We start from the raw sequence: 21,352 nt of genomic DNA, 5'->3' as shown, positions 1-21,352 counted from the left end.
ATTGTGTCATTCATTACTTCTATTATTTGAAAATAAAAATTAATTAATGTTAACTTATGTAATAACTATTACATTGTTGTGAAATAGTAATGATAAACATGATCTTTTAGAAATAATTTAGTATTGTGAGCGAAACACAGTCGGACACAGTTGTTTGTACCCCACATAACATTTAATTTTATCCACTGGGGGAGGGGGGGAGGGGCCGTTATGCCACTACCCTACAAAATATTGGGTGTTGTCATGTTGGAATATGTGAGAAGTTGCCATCAAGCTATGCCCACCACCTCTATATCATGTTTCTAGAAAGCCATTCCAGACTGTGACAGCAGTTAGTTGATCCCCTGTATCAGTTCCTGGAGAGAAACATGCTGGGCTAGCGGTTAAGGGCAGAGGGGTACAGATTTCAGACATAAAATATCATTGTTTCCTTAAATAAGTGCAGAAATTGGGACTGTGTGTTGAATAAAATATGCTCTTAGTTTTGTGCTAGATCTCCATTTTGATACTTTGAGCAAGTAATTGTACAAAGAGTCAAATGATAGGAGGCCTGTATTCCTTCCATGGCATTTATTACAAGCAAACAGGGAAGTTTTAAGAGGAGATGTAATAGATTTTTAAAAGTATTATTTCCTTCATCTACACACTTTAATCTATGTTGTGTGTGAATTTTATCCTGATGGCAGCTTTATAAATGCCTTTAAATTGATAAAATGATTAACTCTGCACTGGCAGCCACTCCCACCTGTCCCTTGGGAAACTGTGTTCCAGAATCCCTCACAGTGGGACGAGTTCAGGAGACTGAGGAGGCCACGGCCGTGGATCTGGGTGCTCTGCTGGACGCCGGGGACGGCGCTGTGGTGACTCTGCTGGCCGGGGACACGCGGCTTGTGGCTCACAGGGCTGTCTTAGCCGCCAGGAGTCCCGTGTTTGCGGACATGGTCCGTCGCGTCACTGTAGAGGGCAGCAGCAGCCAGCTCGTACTCTCGGACACAGAGGGTCCTGTGCTGCGCCAGGTGCTGGCATACCTCTACACCCTGCAGGTGCCCCAGCTGCCCAGCATGGCCCCACAGCTGCTGGTCGCCGCCGACGTATACGGCCTGTCGGTACTGAAAGCGCACTGTGAGCAACAGGTGGTCGCCCAGCTGTCTGTCGAGACTGCGGCAGCTGCAGGTGTTATCGCTATTAGGCATTCCGCCAACAGGCTGAAGCAGGCCGCTGTCGCCTTCATAAAGGCCCACATGCTCCGTGTGATGGCGACGCAGGGTTGGACTGAGGCTGTAGTTAACGATCCACAAACTGTTGTGGAGTTGACTCATCTGATTGCAGAGACACCGACAGACACCAGGTAAGCGTGAGACAAGTCACAATTCCATGTTACACAGCGATAAGTGTGTGTACTGCCAGGCCTACAATGTCCACCACAAAGTTTAATTAGATGTGCATGCGCAGTAAAATACACTACTACTGATATCCATTTTCTTGTATACACTATGTGATCAAATGTATCCAGACACCTGGCTGAATATGAAGCCCTCCATCAGTAATGTTGGACTTCAGTCTGGTGTTGGTCCACCCTTAGCCTTGATCTCAGCTTCCACTCTCGCAGCCATACGTTCAATCAGGTGCTGGATCGTTTGTTGGAGAATCGCAGCTCATTCTACACGGAGTGCTGCACTGAAGAGAGGTATCGATGTTGGTCGGTGAGACCTGGCACGAAGCTGGCGTTTCAATATATCCCAGATGTGTTCTATAGCGTTCAGGTCAGGACTCTGTGCGGGCCAGTCCTTCACAAAGACGTTACTGTCATGCAACCACTCGGCCACAGCCCATGCATTATGAAAAGATGCTCTTTCATGTTGAAAGATGTAATCGCCATCCCCGAACTGCTCTTGAACAGTTGGAAACAAGAAGGCGCTTAAAACATGAATGTAGGTCTGTGCTGTGATAGTGCCACGCAAAACAACAAGGGGTGCAAGCACCTTCCATGACAAATACGGCCATATCATAAAACCACCGCCTCCGAATTTTACTGTTGCCACTACACATGCTGGCAGAGAGCATTCACAGGGCATTCGCCATACCCACACCTTTCCATCCGATTGGCACATTGTGTACCATGATTAGTCACTCCACACAACGTTTTTCCACTGTTCAATCGTCCAATGCTTACGCTTCTTACACCAGGCGAGGCGTCATTTGACATTTACCATCGTGATGTGTGGCTTAAGAACACCCGCTCGACCATGAAATCCTAGTATTGTCACCTCCCGTCTAACTGTCATTGCACTTGTAGTGGATACCGACGCAGTTTCGATTTCCCGTGTGATGTTCTGGATAGATGTGTGCCTATTACAGATTACGACCCTCTTCAACTGTCAGCAATCTCTGTCATTCAACAGATGAGGTCGGCCTGTACGCTTTTGTGCTGTATGTGTCCCTTCACGTTTCCACTTCGCTATCACATCGGACCTACGCATGTTTAGGAGTGTGGAAATCTAGCATACAGACGTATGACAAGTGAGACATCAATCACCTGACCACATTCGAAGTCCGTCAGTTCCGTGGAGTGCCCCATTCTGCTGTATCACGGTGTGTAATGTCCACTGAGGGCGCCAATATGGACTACCTCGCAGTAGGTATCAGCACAATGTAACTAATATGAAAAATGAATGTTTCTGGGGGTGTCCAGATACCTTTGGTCACATAATGTATGTCATACAAATACCGGCGTTGTCTGCATTGGATTGTCACACACTACTGAATAGCTTGTCTAAATGCTCTCAAGGAACATGCATGCTCGAAGTAAGCAAACATAAAGACATTGTACTTCGCAACTAAGCAGGTTGAATGCCACAAACAAGTGCCGATGTCGAACATTTCAAATACGGTATCTCGTAAACGACTCGTACTTGGATCCTGCAACAAACACCACTGACATTCTGAACTACGCTACTCTTCGTTTGTTAATGTCAATAGGAGTAGGTCTATTTAGAAAAGTGTATCTTGTCACAACAAATACACCTCCTAGGTATTAGTACAATCTATGGATTGACTAACAATACGAGCTCCAGACTACCAATCCACTGTATGAAAACAGCAGATGAATAGCACTTTCAATACCCGCAATATTTCTGGAGGAAGCATTAGGTGATTTACCCTATATGTTGGCAAAATAGTAAAATTTCTACCATACTGACACTCTAACCTGGATCCAGGAAGTTGTTAAGGCCACTGCTCGCATAAAATGGGAAATCCAGGTTCGGGTCCCAGTCTGGCACAAATCTTCTAATGTCATGAGTAAATTGTAGAGTGAGAATCTCATCGTATTTTAAACTGCAAACACATTTCTTATGTTAAATACAGGTGTGATCTGCAGCAGGGTCTGTTGCTTCAGACATGCATCCTTGTCTGAAGGACATGCCATAGGAGGTTTTTAAACACAGGCACTGTAAGTAGTATTCATATGCCCAGGCAAAGGTCGTGACAACAATAAGTGAGTTTCTTCCTGTGTGAGTTACAGTGATTGTTCTACAGCAAGACATGGAAACTCACGTTGATATGTGGAGTTTTAGGTCGGTCATTGAAGCATCCTCGCATAGACGAAGTTGTTCGGCGATCATACTTGCACATTGGGAAATTCAGATTCCAGTCCAGGTCTGACATCAAGCTTTTTAATCACCAGTAAACTGTACAGTTGGAGTCTCATCGTATTCACGATTGTGAATACGTTTCTTGTTCTTCACGCAGCTGTAGCTCAAGCAGTACTTGTTTCTTCAAACATGCAATGATGTCTGAAGGCCATTTTACAGTAGAGCCATAAACACAGACACTGGAAATAGAAATAGCACTTTCTGATGGCTCACAATGCTTTCGTTGAATTCTAATAACATTTTCATCAAATCTTTTGTTGGCAGATAAGTTAGCAGGAAGAGAATCATGCAATAGCCAAGATTTCCATAGCTACATGGATTATTTAGGTCTTATTTGCAGTCAACATTTCTATTGAATTGCATGTGTACAACAAGCTGTTATTTACGTTAGCTCCTGAAATGTTTGAAGAAAAAGGAAAATTAGGTGTGACCACTGCAGGTTCCGTTCTAGTGATGGATACAATGATGGACTGCTCAGATCACAGACAGACACCACAGTGACATGTGCTGTTGGCAGCTAGGGAAAGCCCGCTCTGTTCTCTGTGCTGTACATGCTACCTTAAACCTCTTCCTTCAAAGTACCCTCGGTTCTCGTTTGTTATCTCCCCTGCTTCTGGGAATGAGATACCTATAAATGGCTTTATACTGTGTAAAGTGAAGGTGAAGAAGCGGAGCAAGTCTGACGCTCCTTACCAGTACCAGGGAAACATCTACACTATGTGGTGAAAAGTATCCGGACTCCCCATAAAACATACGCTTTTCATATGAGGTGCACTGCGCTACCACCCTCTGCCAGGTACTCCATATCAGTGACCTCAGTAGTCATTAGACATCGTGAGAGAGCACAATGGGGCGCTTCGCGGAACTCATGGACTTCGAACGTGGTCAGGTGATTGGGTGTCACTTGTGTCATACATGTGTACGCGAGATTTCCATACTCCTGCACATCCCTAGGTCACTGTCTCCGATGTGATAGTGAAGTGGGAACGTGACGGGACACGTACAGCACCGAAGCATATGGGCCGACCTCATCTGTTGACCGACAGAGACCGCAGACAGTTGAAGAGAGTCTTAATGTGTGATAGGCAGACATCTATCCATATGATCACATAGGAATTCCAAACTGCATCACGATCCACTGCAAGTAGTATGGCAGTTAGGCGGGAGGTGACAGAACTCGGATTTCATGGTCGTGTGGCTGCTAATAGGCCACACATCATACCAGTAAATGCAAACAATGTCTCGCATTGTACGACAGAACCGTGGAAAAACGTTGTGTGGAGTGACGAATCACGGTACACAATGTTGCCATCCGATGGCAGGGAGTGGGTGTGACGAATGCTTAGTGAACGTCATCTGCCAGTGTGTTTAGTGCCAACAGTAAACTTCGGAGGCAGTTATGATGAAGAGCAATTCGTGGGTGGTGATTGCATCTTTCAACCCGATCAAACACCTGTTCTGAATGCATGGCTTGGGGCGGAGTGGTTACACCTCAGTAATATTCCTGTAATGGACTGGCCTGCACAGAGTGCTGACCTGAATCCTAAAGAACTTCTCGTGATGTCTTGGAACACCAACGTCGTGCCAGGCCTTGCCGACTGACAAAGATACCTCTCCTCAGTGCTCCACTCCATGAAGTATGGGCTGGCATTCCCCAAGAAACCTTCCAGCACCTGATTCAACGTATGCCTGTGAGAGTAGGAGCTGTCATCAAGGCTAATGGTCGGCCGACACCATATTGTATTCTAGCATTACCTATAGAGGGCGCCACAAACTTGTAATTCAATATCAGCCAGGTGTTTGGATACTTTTGATCACATAGTGTATCTTAGAATGCTGCAGCACAGTTCAAGGTATTTTAAATTCCCCACTCGTGATGTTTCCATTCTGTAAAACCTGAAATCTTCGTTGTAGTGGTCAGTCACATTAGTCGCTACACCCATATCAGTACAACACTTTTGTGTGTTGTGTATCTCCCTTTTACTTTCTAGGTATATATGTGGGATTCGCTGACAATTTCTGTAACAGAATTCATTAACTCTAAAGAACTATTCGAGGGGAATTAGAAAAAACTTTTTGGAAGTTTACTAATCTCTAAGGAATATGTTGTCATTCTCAATCGGAGCATATTTGGAACATCTCCCTTGAAGAAGATGATATAAAAACATAATTCTTAAACACCACATGACCACCTCACAAGAAAAGCGACCGGGTTTCACCACAGCTCTGCCGCTTCAGGCAGCTCCATATAATGCTCTGTCTTCCTTCACATTTCCTTCCTGATTCTAGTCTGTTCTTTCCCATGACATTGCCATACTTCAGTGCACTCCCTTGTGCAACACACAAAGGAAGGCGCTTTTTTGTGTGAAAACTCCGTACTTGGCTCTTAGAGGAGGGTCTGTCAAATATCTACTGACCAGTCTTTGCTTAATTTTCCCTGTGGTTTTTGTAAATATTAGTCCTGCAGTGTTTTCTTCTGGTAGAACTTAGTGTTTTCCTTTTCTGACCTGTTCCAGTTATTGGTCCATCCCCAACCACGTCAAAATGAAAGAGATCTTTAGGTACTTCTGTTCTTTTTTATGAACATATCACATTATAAATACTCACTACAATGCTAGTGCTAGTAATTATCATAAATTACTTTTATTTTTAGATGTATCTGAATATTTATGCACCACTTACTGAGCTGCTTCAAAAACTGGAATTCATATCCTTCACATAATAATCCTTACACTCTATGATTCATTTCTCATTTATTTTTATTGTTACAGAAGTGTATTCCATAATTTTAAACGAAAATCAATGTTTGAATGAAAATGCTTATCGACACAGCCATGTTTTCAAGATGCCTATTATTTATACATTAACTTTAAATATATAATTCTATCTGAATTATTTAGAAGTAACGTTGGGAAATCCACTTCTTAACTCAAATAGCGTGCATGTCACAAGACCCAACCAGTATCTTCTTCATTGACTCATGCTATGTACACTACTGCATTGTAGCTATTCATCTGCTTACCATGACAACCAGTTCACACACAAGTATCCATCCACATTACGTGCATATACATGAAGCCTCTCTTCTTACGTCAATCGTAAATCCATCGCCCTGTTTCTTTGTGAGAAATCACAAACGTTAACCAACACACACACATTCACAACTACAAGTGACAAAAGTAGAAGCAGCCACATCTTCAGTAACATAGTTCTCATTTGATACACGTATCTCCAAACAGTTACTGCCATTGAACACCGCTCCTACATGTAGCATTGTTTGCAGAGCTCTGGAAATGCTTGTCTTTTTCCATGACAACACATGCTTCATAAGCACCACTTGTAAATTGCACGTCGTCCAGACACCAGCCACAACTTTTTCACTCGTTATCACACTATATACAAATTTCCATCAACTGGCATATGTAGCATAGTTCCTTTGTCTGTGCATTGCACTTATATTTAAATTATATGCACTAATATAAAAAACACACACACACATACACACTCAAACACTTCAGTGACTATCTTGCAGTCTCCAGATATTTGCCTGTATCTTCTTCTAACTTGAAGAAGGCACAATGGACTTTCTCTACTTTCTATGTGTAAGCATGATTTCATGAATATTTACTGAGATATATTTGGTGCATTGCCTTATGTAACCTATTTCTCATGGTTTTCAATCATACTCAATCATTCTTGTATCCATGACATATACTAATACAGTATCATTACACTGAACCCATTAACCAAACCAAATTCTTGATTTCAGTGGGAGTCAACCTGTAATCAGCCCTTAGGCGTATATATATATATATATATATATATATATAATTACTGTGTCTTCTTATTTTGCTGATCATACTCATAGACTCGTTCAGCCTCCCAGTCAGGTACTATTCAATGTTCACCTGTTTCGTGTGAGTGCTCATTGGCCAGTGTGAATCAAATAAATCTATTGGCCGAAGTTTCAATTCTGTGATAAAGGTTTTAATGGAAGTGAAATTTTTACTGCAGTAGCTTCGTAATATGATAAATAATGTGCTCCATTTTTCTCTGAATTTCCTTCCCCAGTCATTTCAGAAGTATCTGTCACCATATTTACTCTATGTTGCCCCTACCGCCCAGTCAGTAGCATATGACCTACAAACACCATCTGATGGACATAGTAGCAAATTAAGTAAATTTAAACGTTATGCCAATCTAATTTCTGAGTGATTGTAACTTGGTATGTTAAACTGCTAGTATGAGGAACTCATGAGAGGCAATGTGTAAACTGATTGTCTCACTAGGTAAGTCATCTATCTTAGTGGATTAGTCGACCCACTGTTGCCTTTGGCTGTATGGTCCCATTATCTGTGGATGGATAGCTGCCCTGTGGTCCCTGTGTGAATACATGTATCGAAACAGTCTACCTCTGCAATGTGGGGCAGCCACTGGACACAGCAGGACCAACCCCCAATATACAGCTACACAGTGAGCACAGTGGCTGTGGCCGGACCCTCAACACAGCTGTGCAGACCACAGGTCCCCACTCAGCCCCCGTCTGTGGCATGTCGTGAGTTCTGTCACTACATAAGCATATCTTTAAACAAATTAGAGGAGAGTGGCGTTAGCGAAGTGTTATGGTGAAAAAATCGAATTTTAGTTTCTAAAAAGCAGAGATGGCAATGGTTAACAGTAAACTTATTGTTTTAATCGATGTCAACATCTTTCTTTGCATTATGTTCATTCAGTGTGGTAGTATGGGGATTGTTTCCTAAGCTAAAATTCTTTTCCAAAGTGTCTGTATTTATTAATGTAGTGGATGGAGTTTCTAGTTTCATTGTTGGTTATATATCTCCCAAATTAATCTTGAAGGGAATGGATGTGGAAGTAGGTTGCTGGTGCATTGCTATATGAGATGAACATAAATTTATGGACTTCACCAGCTGTAAAAGTGAAAAGTAGAGTCTGCAGAAAGTGAAGCATGTAAGACTGGAAAGATAACCTCCACATAAGACTATGAACATCACTTCATGTGGAATTGATGTTTGAATATACATTACATCAACAAGAACTGAAGTATCTGGAAGGGCAAACGAAACTAAATGATAATTCACAGGTTGAGACAGTATGTGACATTATATCAGTCATTGAAAAATCCAATCAAATTTACACAGAACTTAGTGGCATGAACCGATTTATAATTTGGCATTGCAACCACACTTACCTGGACACGTGCACTGGTTCTGTTGGGAAGAACATCCTAAAGTCATTATACCCTCTCTTGAGGCAAAGTGGCCCATAACCATTGCAATTCGTCCTTGATATCACGGTTACTACGACTGCAATGGATTGACACCTGACATGATCCTACTTGTTAGATCTGGATGTCTTTCGGGACATGGGGGTATTTCAACGTCATGCAGACAATTCATGCAGATACATCCCATGTGTGGGTCGGCATTTTCCTGTTGATTGTTGATGTCACAACACTGTTGCAAGAGAGGCAGCAAATAGGGACACGGGATGTCAGTGGCGTACCATTGTGCTGACAGTGTCCTCAGTCAGTATGAGTCTTGAGCTGAGGTCATACCCAGTGGTTCCACACACCATGACACCAGAAGTAACACTGCTGCACGTCTCCAGAAAACAGGAAGAATGCGACCTTTACCAAGGTCGCCGCCATAGTGCCTAAAGATGCTCAACTGGGCCAGTAAAAAATGTGATTCATTGCTGTAATGCCAGTAGTCTATGCATTATATTCTGTGTTGCTAGTAATGACAGCTACACATGACTCAATAATTCCATAGTCCATCTGCTAGTAGTCTCTGACACCAATGCAGCGAAGAGGAAGACATGCTCATGGCCTTAGGGACTGTGAACAAAACAATACATTACTGCGATTGGCTGGTCCAATAACAAAAGTGTTAAGGGAGGTGACCACGAGTGTATCTAAGAAGATTAGAAAAATGAGTGAAATATAAGTGATACACTTTGATCGGTTGCAATGCTGTCTCGAGGCAGTAAAATATTGCCGGACATGATAGCGTGGCCAATCTGGCTGCAAACCTAGAGAGACCTTAGATACTTCTGTTAGTACAGGGTGGAGCAAATTAAAGTGGCTTGGGAGGTTGGATAGGTTTGCACTTGAATATATGCATGTAGCTACACCCTGTGACATGCACGCCATGTGATCCACCACGTGATCCACATCAGTTCAGATTGTAGTGCGGGCTGTGCCAGTGTGAGTGGAGCTGAGCAAAGGGGGCGATGGTACTCTCATTGGAGCAGAAAGCGTTCGTTGTGAAAAGTTATGTGAGAACGAAGTAATGGAAACGGTGTGGTCAGTTGTTTTCTGCAAAATTTGGTGGTGTTAAAGTGTGAGCAACGAGTCCCATGCAAAGCTTAATCTGAAAGTGCTGTCAAACAGGATCTGTTTTGAATCAGTAAAAAAAGATGCCTAAACTCCACTGCACACCACAAAACATGGCTGCAGTGCGCCAGAAAATGTTTCAGAGACCTACCAAATCAATCCAACACCTGTCACAAGAGACCATGATATCACACTGATTATGCAGACCTGCATATTCAGGGTGGTCCATTGACTGACTGGGCCAAATATCTCACAAAATAAGCGTCAAATGAAAAAACTTGTCTAGCTTGAAGGGGGAAACCAGATGGCGCAATGGTTGGTCCGCTAGATGGCTCTGCCATAGGTCAAACGGATATCAACTGCGGTTTTTAAAATAGGAACCCCCATTTTTTATTACATATTCGTGTAGTACGTAAAGCAATATGAAGGTTTTAGTTAGGCCTCTTTTCTCGCTTTGTAATAGATGGCGCTGTAATGGTCACAGACATATGGCTCACAATTTTAGACGAACAGTTCACAACAGGTAGTATTTTAAATTAAAATACAGAAAGTAAGTACGTTTAAACATTTTATTGCGGTTGCTCCAATGCGATACATATACGTTTGTGAACTTATCATTTCTGAAAACATATGCTGTTACAGCATGATTACCTGTAAATACCACATTAATGCAATAAATGCTCAAAATGATTTCCGTCAACCTCAATGCATTTGACAATACGTGTAACGACATTCCTCTCAACAGCGAGTAGTTCGCCTTCCATAATGTTTGCATATGCATTGACAATGCGCTGACGCATGTTGTCAGGCGTTGTCGGTGGATCAAGATGGCAAACATCCGTCAACTTTCCCCACAAGGAAATCCGGGGCCGTCAGATCCGGTGAACGTGCGGGCCATGGTATGGTGCTTCGACGAACAATCCACCTGTCATGAAATATGCTATTCAATACCGCTTCAACCGTACGCGAGCTATGTGCCGGACATTCATAATGTTGGAAGTACATCGCCATTCTGTCATGCAGTGAAACATCTTGTAGTATCATCCCGTAATTTCTCTTGTGCCCAATGTCAGAACTATACACGACGTTCAAAGTCGTCGCCATGCAATTCCTGGTGGACAGAAATATGGAACGGGTGCAATCGATGTTGATGTAGCATTCTCAACACCGACGTTTTTGAGATTCCCGATTCCCGCGCAATTGGCCTGCTACTGATTTGCCGATAAGCCGCGACAGCAGCTAAAACATCTACTTGGGCATCATCATTTCTTGCAGGTCGTGGTTGACGTTTCACATGTGGCTGACCACTTTCCTTAAATAACGTATGCTAACTATCCGGCGAACGGTCCGGACACTTGGATAATTTCGTCCAGGACACCGAGCAGCATTCATAGCACACGCCGTTTGGCATTTTGATCACAATAGCCATATGTCAACAAGATATCGACCATTTCCGCAATTCGTAAACGGTCCATTTTAACATGGGTAATGCATGACGAAGCAAATACCGTCCGCACTGGCGGAATGTTACGTGATACCACGTACTTGTACGTTTGTGACTATTACAGCGCCATCTATCACAAAACGAAAAAAGTGGTCCTCCTAAAACATTGATATTTCTTTACGTACTACACTAATATGTCATAAAAAATGTGGGTTACTATTTAAAAATACGCAGTTGATATCCGTTTGACCTATGGCAGTGCCATCTAACGGGCCAACCATAGCGCCATCTGGATTCCCCAGTTCAAGTTAGACGAGTATCTCTCTCTGTAGTGTTTTCGTTTGATGCTTATTTCGTGAGATATTTGGCCTGGTCACTATCAATGGACCACCCTGTATATCCCTACCGCATGTCTGTTGGTCATGCATTAAAACCAGCAGATGTTCCTAAGCACCTCCACATTTGTGAATGTCCATTCACTGGGATAACGATGAATGGCTTGGACATGTATCTTTTCTTTATGTCTGATGGAGACTAATTTCAGCTGAGTTGTTACATCAACTAACACAATCACAGGTCCTGGGTAGCAGAGAGTCAGCAGAACTTCCACGAAACACCTTTGCACGATCATAAGGTTGGATTTTGGTGTGCAATGTCTGTACACAGCATTACTGGTTTCACATTCTTCAATCAGCTGCTGACTTTGGCCCATCACATTGCCAACATTTTGGAGCTATTTGTGGCAGCATTAATGGAGGAGGGAAACGCGTTCATTTACTTCCAAGAAGATGGAGCAACTGGTCATACAGCAAGCCGAACCTTTGAGACAGATACACAATTTCATGATTCACAGTTGTTAACAGAGGGCAGCCTAGTTGGGGCCCTAACTGGCCATCTTTGTCACCTGATCTGTCAGTGTGTTATTACACTGCACGAGAGCCCTCAAGAGCAGAGTCAATCACAACAACCCTCACAGTTATCAAGAACTGCAGCAGAACACTCCAGATGAGACTGCAGCAGTTCAAGCATCCAACCTTCGATCCGTCTTCAGCAACCTACCGACCAGGGCCCAAAAGCATCAAGAGATGAATGGTGGTCATTTTCAACAGCTACTATAGTCATCTTAGTGCTGTATTTACTTTCCTCTGTTGTATTGCTTTGTACTATAGAACTCTAATCTCTGGCTGCTTTTATTTGACCCCACCTTCTAATAAATTGCGTGTGTGTGTGCGTCCACCTTAGACTACTGTATATGGAAAAGCAAAGCTATTCAAGGCAGTAAGATATAACGTTATCTTTTGTGACTGCAGTATAAGCATTTCTATTAGTGTTAATATTAGTAACAACTGTCAGTAGTAACATAGTAGTAACAGTAGTAGTTGTAGCTTCTAGAGAAAATTCATGGTGATGCAGTATTAATAGGGGCTTTCAATAGTTGTAAGAGTTATATTGTTTATTACTACAATTACAGTATCAGTTCTCATTGTAGTGTTAATAGCAATATGTAAAATGAAATAGTAAAATTAGGCAAGATGATTTGAAATAACGAATGCCTCTATGTAGAGCACCACATCGATATCCATATAAATGTTGGAGCATACTGGTAGACAGAAAAAGGACAGAGAAAATCTTTTATTTCAGACATACCATATTATAATGTTCAAAATAAGAAAGAAATAGAAGAAAAACAAGCTTGACATATTTGAGGTACCTAGTAGTTTCCCGAGAGCATGGCAGAGGATGTCCTGAGGTGGTATTGTGTACCAAAACCAGTAACCAGTAGGCTAAATGAAAACAGTTACTAAGGACTAAAACATAAACACTCATCAGCCAGAACATTATAATCACCTACGTAATACTTGATATGTCCACCTTTGCAATGGATAGCAGTAGTGACGCATCATGGTCTGGAAGGGAACTGGCACCACACTGCCCACACAAGGCACCTAATTCCCAATAATTCCTCACGGGGGGAATGAGCTCTTATGCCACGTCGAGGCACATTCCAGATGTGTTCAATCAGATTCCCATCTGGTGAGTTGTAGGGCGAGCACATTAATTGAAACTCGCCACTCTGTTCCTCGAAATACTTCATCACTTCCATTCCTTGTGGTATGGTGCATTACCTTGTTGAAAAACGCCACTGCCATTGTGAAACATGATCCTCATGAAGAGGAGTATGTGGTCTGAAACAAGAGTATATTATTTGTTGGCCATCATGGTGCCTTGAACAATCTCTACTGGACCTATGAATGTCAAGGTGAATTTCCCTAGAGCACAAAGGAACCAGCGCCAATTTCTCTCTGTCCCACAGCATAGGTTCCCAGGAGCTGCTAATGTGCCCATTTCAGTCATAGTTGCTGATGTCATGGTGTTAACATTGACAAATGTATGGGTTGTCAGATGCAGCGGAACACTGTTAGGAGTCTTGAGGGTACTGTGTGTTCAGACACACTTGTAGCCTGCACTGTCTGTCGCGTTCTACCAGTGTGCCCAGCCTACAACATTCGAGAATGTAATGAGGAATGGCCACCCAACCCCATGACGTCTGGACATAGTTTCACCTTGGTTTCGCCACATGTCGAAGGCACTCACTACAGTGGTCCTCGAACACTCAACAAATCGTGCATTCCGAAATGCTCGTGATGAGCGTTCAGGTCATCATAGAATTCCCTCCTTCAAACTGAGACATGTAGCATACCTTCCCCATCTACAGATGGACAGCACATTTGCTGATCCTACATCGACTGTGCATGCGTCTGACTAGCAGTCATTCCTCATAAAGTGACGCTGCTATTGCCCGTACACGTTTAATCGATGATAGGCAGGTGATCATAATGTTCTGGCTAATGAGTCTGTTATTTATAAATTGCAATGATCGCTGTTCCACCCAAGAGGGTATAGCGAAAATGACATAAATAAATAAATGAAGCAATAAATGAATCCCTGAACCATGGTGCAGGATAACACATTGGTGATAAAAGACCGTTATTTGGTCTCAGATGGTAGGTACAGTTGCAAAGGGGTCACTGTGAGCCTGGTATGCAATATGGCATTCTTCCCTTGTCCTGACCAGACGTGTTAGACTGTAACCTTGACAACGATAATGCCTGCCCTCGTGGTCATGTGCAACTCAACACTGCTACATTGTAACATCTAAATGCCCCAAAATCTTATTGCTGCACAATTAAACCAGCCACGCAACTGGAGATCAAAAGTGGAGCAGCTTCCAAATTATGTCAGTTGCAGATAACACATGCGTAGAAAGTGTCTCTGTATCCTTCACAAGTATCACACAACATCTGACACTGTTCACGGGCATTATATAAACGTGCTGTGGTGTCCGGTCTGCCTGTTATGGAGATTTGAAACCCTGATCAGTTACACTGCAGCTGATGGTGTGTTTGTGTAAGAAGCCAGAATGACATCTCACCACTTTTTCGGTATGCTTCAGTTTTATCTGTCACACATCGCATTATTAATTCTACACCAGTGACTTGTAACAGTAAACTTGTTTCAATCGGTATCTTCACTCTTCTTTGGATTCACAGACTGAATAGCGTTCAGTTTTGAATTTGAATGTGACACCTTTTATTTCACAGATAAGAGAGACATCAGCAACTACCGACCTGTTTCACTGTTTATATCATTTACCGACATTTTTGAGAAGGTGATGTATTGTAGAAGATTATCACACCTTGGCAACAATAATATTGTCACCAAATCACAGTTGGCCTTTCAGAAGGGGTGCTCTACTGAGAATGCCATTTAAATGTTCACACACCAGATAGTACAAGCATTAAATAACAAAACAGCACCGGTGGGTATTTTCTCTGACCTATCTGAGGCATTTGATGGTGTAAATAATAATATACTGCTAGATAAATTTTGTAGGGTTGATGGTGTTGTCAAGCAATGCATCTTATCACATCTAACCAAAAGGTTTCAAAAAGCTGTATTTAGTAGTAATTCAACCAACAGAATTCAGGGACATAATTCTGAGTGGGTGGAAATCACATATGGGGTTCCCCAAGGCTCGATCTTAGGTCTACTACTGTTTTTCATATATGTTAATGATCTACCATCTAATGTACAGCAAGCAGAATTAGTTCTTTTTGCAGATGACAACAGTATTGTTATCACTCTCAGTATTAATACTGAACTGGAAGATATGGTAAACAAAGTTCTCAAAAGTATCATTTTTTGGTTTTCTGCAAATTGTCTCACCCTGAATTTCACAAAGACACATTATATACAGTTCTGCACCTCTGGGGGTACTGCATCAGTGATAAGTGTAACACATGGTGGTGAAGTAATACATAAGGTGGAAAATTTTCAAATTCTTCGGTGTCCATATTGATGAGAATTTTAATTGGAAAAACATAAATTTGGGAACTCCTAAAAAAACTTAGCTTCGCTACATTTGCACTCAGTATCATAGCAAATTTTGAAAAGAGATAAATCAGTAAGTTGACATATTTTGCTTCTTTTTATTTAGCAATGTCATATGGTATAATGTTCCGGGGGAATTCATCTTTAAGAAAGAAGGTCTTCATTTCCCAAAAACGAGTTGTAACAATAATATGTGGCGCTAACGCGCGATCGTCTTGTAGCCATCTGATTAAGGATTTGGGCCTACTGACTACCGCTTCACAGTATATTTATTCCCTCATGAAGCTTGTTGTAAACAATCTACTGTAGTTCAAAAGGAATCATGAGGTACATGAATACAATAATAGAAGAAAAAATTACATTCATTACTGAACATTAAGTTTTTCTTTAGGTTGCCATTAAGGTCTGAACAAAAAATTTTGACCACTTACCCTGTGATATAAAATGTGTAACTGACAGTATGGTAAAATTTGGAAATAAATTGAGAAAGTTTCTGCTTGAGAACTCCTTCTACTCTGTAGAAGACTTTCTATGTTAGTAATGTGTAAAAAGTTATGGGTGGGAACTGATAACTCAATTTGTATTTCTTGTTACCATTTTGGGGAAAAAGAATAGTAATTGTATGGTGATGTTTAGAGTACAAATAGACGTATAAATGAACTGGCAATTTGCATCTAAAATGACTGATTCGTCCACATGATGATCTATCGTGCAATTTGATGCAAGGAACATGAAAGTAAGCAACAAGCGTTTCTTTCTATTCACCATGAGTGGGCGAAATTCACATAAACATCTGAAAATTCGGTAACTGTCTTCTATCGTACCTCATTCGTTTCATATTGTGCAATATTTATCAACGACATTGTGCCTTGTAGACATACTGTATTTGGCTATTTTGTCACCTCCTTGTGAGACATTAAAATACCAACATACAGAAAAAACTCGCAGAGCAGCTATTACTCGGCAACGGCGTACGAGCACTCTGTCTAAGACTCGTGGAAGTCTAACGACTTGATGGAACAGTAAAGTGATAAGAATTAATCCCTATATGTTACATGTCTACATCTAGTATTCATAGATCAACTTTTACATTATACCATAAATACCTTACGCCTCAGTTGTCTTTGATAGCGAGTAGTGAGCGGCGAGACCGAAATGACGCCCCTTGTGACGGTAGTCTGCTTGGCAAAGGAGCAGTTCGGCGCTGTCGAGTTTCTCTCGCTGTACACAGACATGCAGGTCGACCCCAGTTTTCGGCGCGGCATTCGCCTCACCCAGTGGTGACCCCCAGTGCAGCCGCCAGGCTGTCTGCCGTTCACCCAGGGGGCGACGCGTTGCCTGGGGCGGTAGACGACTTAGACTGTCGTAATCGTGGCCCCAGGGCGTAACAGGAGCCATTCCCCATGTGCTATCACGTCACGAGAGCGTTGCGGTCCCTGTGTTGTTTTGGGCCATCAATAATGTTCGGAAGCGACATCCCACAAACCAACAACCTTGCACAACATCATATCACTGGCATAATTGATCCCCTTCTTGATTTATATCCCATTTCTTCGTGTTCTGTGTTTATTTTCGCATCATTCTGACAGACAACAGCGACGAAAGAGCCCAAAGAGATTTTTAGATACCTGTCTCCAATTTCTTCCCCCTATAGTCCGATTCCTGTCTCCTAAGCGGCAGGATGTCAAAAATTAAAAAAAAATCGACTTTTCGAAAATATATCTGTTTTGTAGGGTACATCTTTCTGAATAGTTTGATGTATAAAACATATATATTTCAGTGATTTTAAGGCACGCTATTTGGTCCTACGTGTACCAAGATGAAGCGCTAGACCACAGACGTCTGCTGTCATACATACGTGTATTTCGCTGTGTAGAATTCGAATGTTTATATTTGCGCCAGAGATGGTCATACGTCTAGCAAAGGACTATTGACACAGAAGATATGTCTTGATGGCGACACTCAAACCCCAATGAAAGCTTTAATGAATGTGCATGGAAAATATTGCCAAAAACCAATTTTTGTGTGGAAGAGATGCACTTGCTGTTGGTGTTTATGATGCAGTTACATATTTAATGATGGTGTGCAAAGCCGGATATATATTTTAAAGAAAATGGGAATCAAGGGCAAAGTGAACTGCATCAAAGCTTTGTATGCGATAAACAGAGAGCGTGTAGTGAAAGCACGTAAATCGTTTTTGGAAGTGATAAATTCGGAAAGAGTGAATGATAAGAATGTGGAAAAGACGAAAACTGATTTACAAAATGGAAAAAAAACTCTTTATGGTGCTGGACAGTTCTAAAAGATGCCAAATGCAGCCAGAAACTTTAATGGCCATTTTCTGCAAAACACAAATTTCTGTTCTCAGGTACATGTAACATCCAAAATAAATATCCCATTCCTTTTCCAACGTAGTATCATTAAACACAAACTCCATAATGCAAAACTCTAGAATTTTCCATCTCTATTAAAAACTGTGGTAAAGTTTGAGAAAATTAACTACAAAATTTGAGTTTTTTCTAAACATGAAGTTTAAAATGTAACAGGTCATTCATTTTCTTGAAAATTAAATAAATTCTAGAATTTCATACACTGTTATGTATGGATTGTATGCTGTGCAAAATTCATCGAAGAATCTCTCTTACTTATGAAGAAAAGTGTACCTATAGCAAAAAATGCAGCCAATAGTAAGTGAAAAAATTATAAAATTTCACATGTAAAAAAAATTATTTCGTTATGTTTTTGAACTTCCACTGCTATGATTGTGAATCCTGGTCATGCTGACAAAAATTCTATGAATTTATTTGTAAAAATATAGACAGTAGAATTTAGTATCTTGTGGTGCCTCTTCTGCTCCAAGTCGGTCCGTTTGACGTCCAACCCCCTTAATATACGAGCTACAAACACCATCTCATGACGGTAGTACCACATTAAGTGCATTTAAGGGTTACTGTCATTCAAATTACTTTGTGATTTACGCTGTTGTCTATTGAAATTATGTTGACCAATGGGCGTTGTAACCACAGTTGTTGAGCTTTGTACACATCTTATATTCATTTTGTACCAAATATTGTGTAATATTCTAGGCTACAGGTATGAGAAAATGAGGAGAAGGAAGATGTATGATTATCTGAATGCTGTCATTCGTCTTACGTGGGCCACTACTGCCGTTGGCAGTGTGTGTTCTATTATCTGTGTGTGGACACTCAGCCATACAGTCTGTGGTAATCTGCCCACTGGACTCGATGTGAAAACCCTTTTTGAGGCGGTGTTCCTTCTGTGCAGCACGCCAGGCGCTGGAGAGAGCAGGACCGGCCCCTCCTCACAGCCACACAGTGGCCACAGTGACAACGGCCAGAGGCCAGCCACAGCTGTGCCTCCCACCTCTTCGCAGACGACTCCCCAGCCTGATGACGTCGCCATCTCTCTCCTGCGGTGAGTTCAGTCACTTTACGTGTAGACTGACCACAATCACAGCGCGACATGTTGGGCAGTTAGCCAAGTGATAAAGTCAAGAAATCGAATGTCGCTATTTTACGTTTTTGACGAAGCAGAAGTTGTAGTTCTCGTATAAAGTTTTTCTTTTCATGAATTGTTACGTTCGATGAGGCAAAGATATAAGGGGATCCCTACACCATTCTACAAGTTTTTAGCATGACTTGTTTTCAGTTCCTGACACAGCTCACTTGTGTAAGATAACACTGAAGACTAAAACATAAACTCTCATCAGCCAGAACATTAGAACCACCTATGTAACAGCTGATATGTTCACCTTTGGAATGGATAGCAGCAGTGACATGTCATAGTCTGGAAGGAAATTGGCACCACACTGCCCACACAAGGCATCTAATTCCCAATAATTCCTGGCTGGGGAATGAGTTCTTACGACAAGTCGAGGCACATCCCAGAATTGTTTGATCGCATTCCCATCTGGTGAGTTGTGGGGCGAGCACATTAAATGAAACTCGCCACTCTGTTCCTCGAAATACTCCATCACTTTCATTCCTTGAGATATGGCGCATTTCCTTGTTGAAAAATGTCACTGCCATCTTGAAACATGATCCTCATGAAGGGGAGTATGTGGTCTGGAACTAGTGTATAGTACTTGTTGGCCATCATGGTGCCTTGCACAATCTCTACTGGACCTATGAATGTCAAGGTGAATTTGCCTAGAGCACAATGGAATAAGCGCCAGTTTGTCTCTGTCCCACAGCATAGGTGCCCAGCAGCTGCTAATGGTCAAGTGCCCATTTCAGTCATAGTTGCTGATGTCATGGTGTTAACATTGGCAAATGTATGGGTTGCCAGCTGCAGGGGAACACTGTTAGGAGTCTTGAGGGCACTGTGTGTTCAGACACACTTGTAGCCTGCACCGTCTGTCGTGTTCTACCAGTCTGCTCAGCCTACAACATTCGAGATATGTAATGAGGGACAGCCACCCAACCCCATGACGTCTGGACATAGTTTCACCTTGGTTTCGCCACATGTCGAAGGCACTCACCACAGCGTTCCTAGAACACTCAGGAAGTCATGCATTCCGAAATGCTCATAATGTGCGTCCAGGTCATCACAGACTTCCCTAATTCAACGTCAGACATATAGCTTAGCTTCCCCGTATATAAATGGACAGCACTTTCACTGATTCTACATCGACACTACATGCATCTAACTAGTGGTCATTCCTCATGAAGTGACGCTGCTATTCCCAGTACACGTTTAATCGATGATATTTCATACACCTTTAAGTATGTATTGTATGCTGTGCAAAATTTAACGAGGAATCTCTCTTACTTATGAAGAAAAGTGTACCTATAGCAAAAAATGCAGGCAATAGTAAGTGAAATAATTATGAAATTTCACATGTAAAAAATTTTTTTTCGTTATGTTGTCTATTGAAACTATTTTGACCAATGGTTGTTGTAAGCACAATTGTTGAGCTTTGTACAAATCTTATATTTATACTTTATTTTGTACCAAATATCGTGTACTATTCTAGGCTACAGGTAAAAAAAAATGAGGAGAAGGAAGATGTATGATTACCTGAATGCTGTCATTCATCTTACGTGGGCCACTACTGTCGTTGGCAGTGTGTGTTCTATTATCTGTGTGTGGACAGTACCTCAGCTGTACAGTCTGTGGTAATCTGACCACTGGATTCGATGAGAAAACCCTTTTTGAGGCAGTGTTCCTCCTGTGCAGCACGCCAAGCGCTGGAGAGAGCAGGACCGGCCCCTCCTCGCAGCCACACAGTGGCCCCAGCGACGACGGCCAGAGGCCAGCCACAGCTGTGCCTCCCACCTGTCCGCAGACGACTCCCCAGCCTGATGACGTCGCCATCTCTCTCCTGCGGTGAGTTCAGTCACCTTACGTGTAGCCTGTCCACAATCACAGAGCGACATGCTGGTCAGTTAGCCAAGTGATAAAGTCAAGAAATCGAATGTCGCTGTTTTACGTTTTTGACAAAGCAGAAGTTGTAGGTCTCGTATAAAGTTTTTTTCTTTCATTAAT

General features: G+C 42.0%; 1 protein-coding gene across 1 annotated transcript; it reads left to right on the top strand.

Annotated features, from left to right (window-relative positions):
• Nucleotides 1-722: 722 nt before the first annotated feature.
• LOC124720381 (speckle-type POZ protein-like) lies at nt 723-21,212 on the top strand. Its single transcript, XM_047245717.1, has 2 exons — nt 723-1,348; nt 21,044-21,212. The coding sequence occupies exons 1-2, from the start codon at nt 939-941 to the stop codon at nt 21,195-21,197; spliced, it is 564 nt and encodes a 187-aa protein (XP_047101673.1). The 5' UTR covers nt 723-938; the 3' UTR covers nt 21,198-21,212.
• Nucleotides 21,213-21,352: the final 140 nt, after the last annotated feature.

The sequence above is a fragment of the Schistocerca piceifrons genome, chromosome 11 (genome assembly GCF_021461385.2).
Source record: "Schistocerca piceifrons isolate TAMUIC-IGC-003096 chromosome 11, iqSchPice1.1, whole genome shotgun sequence".
Lineage (NCBI taxonomy): Eukaryota > Metazoa > Arthropoda > Insecta > Orthoptera > Acrididae > Schistocerca > Schistocerca piceifrons.
Note: the sequence above shows the minus strand (reverse complement) of the source record. Positions and strands in the feature narration are given on the sequence as shown.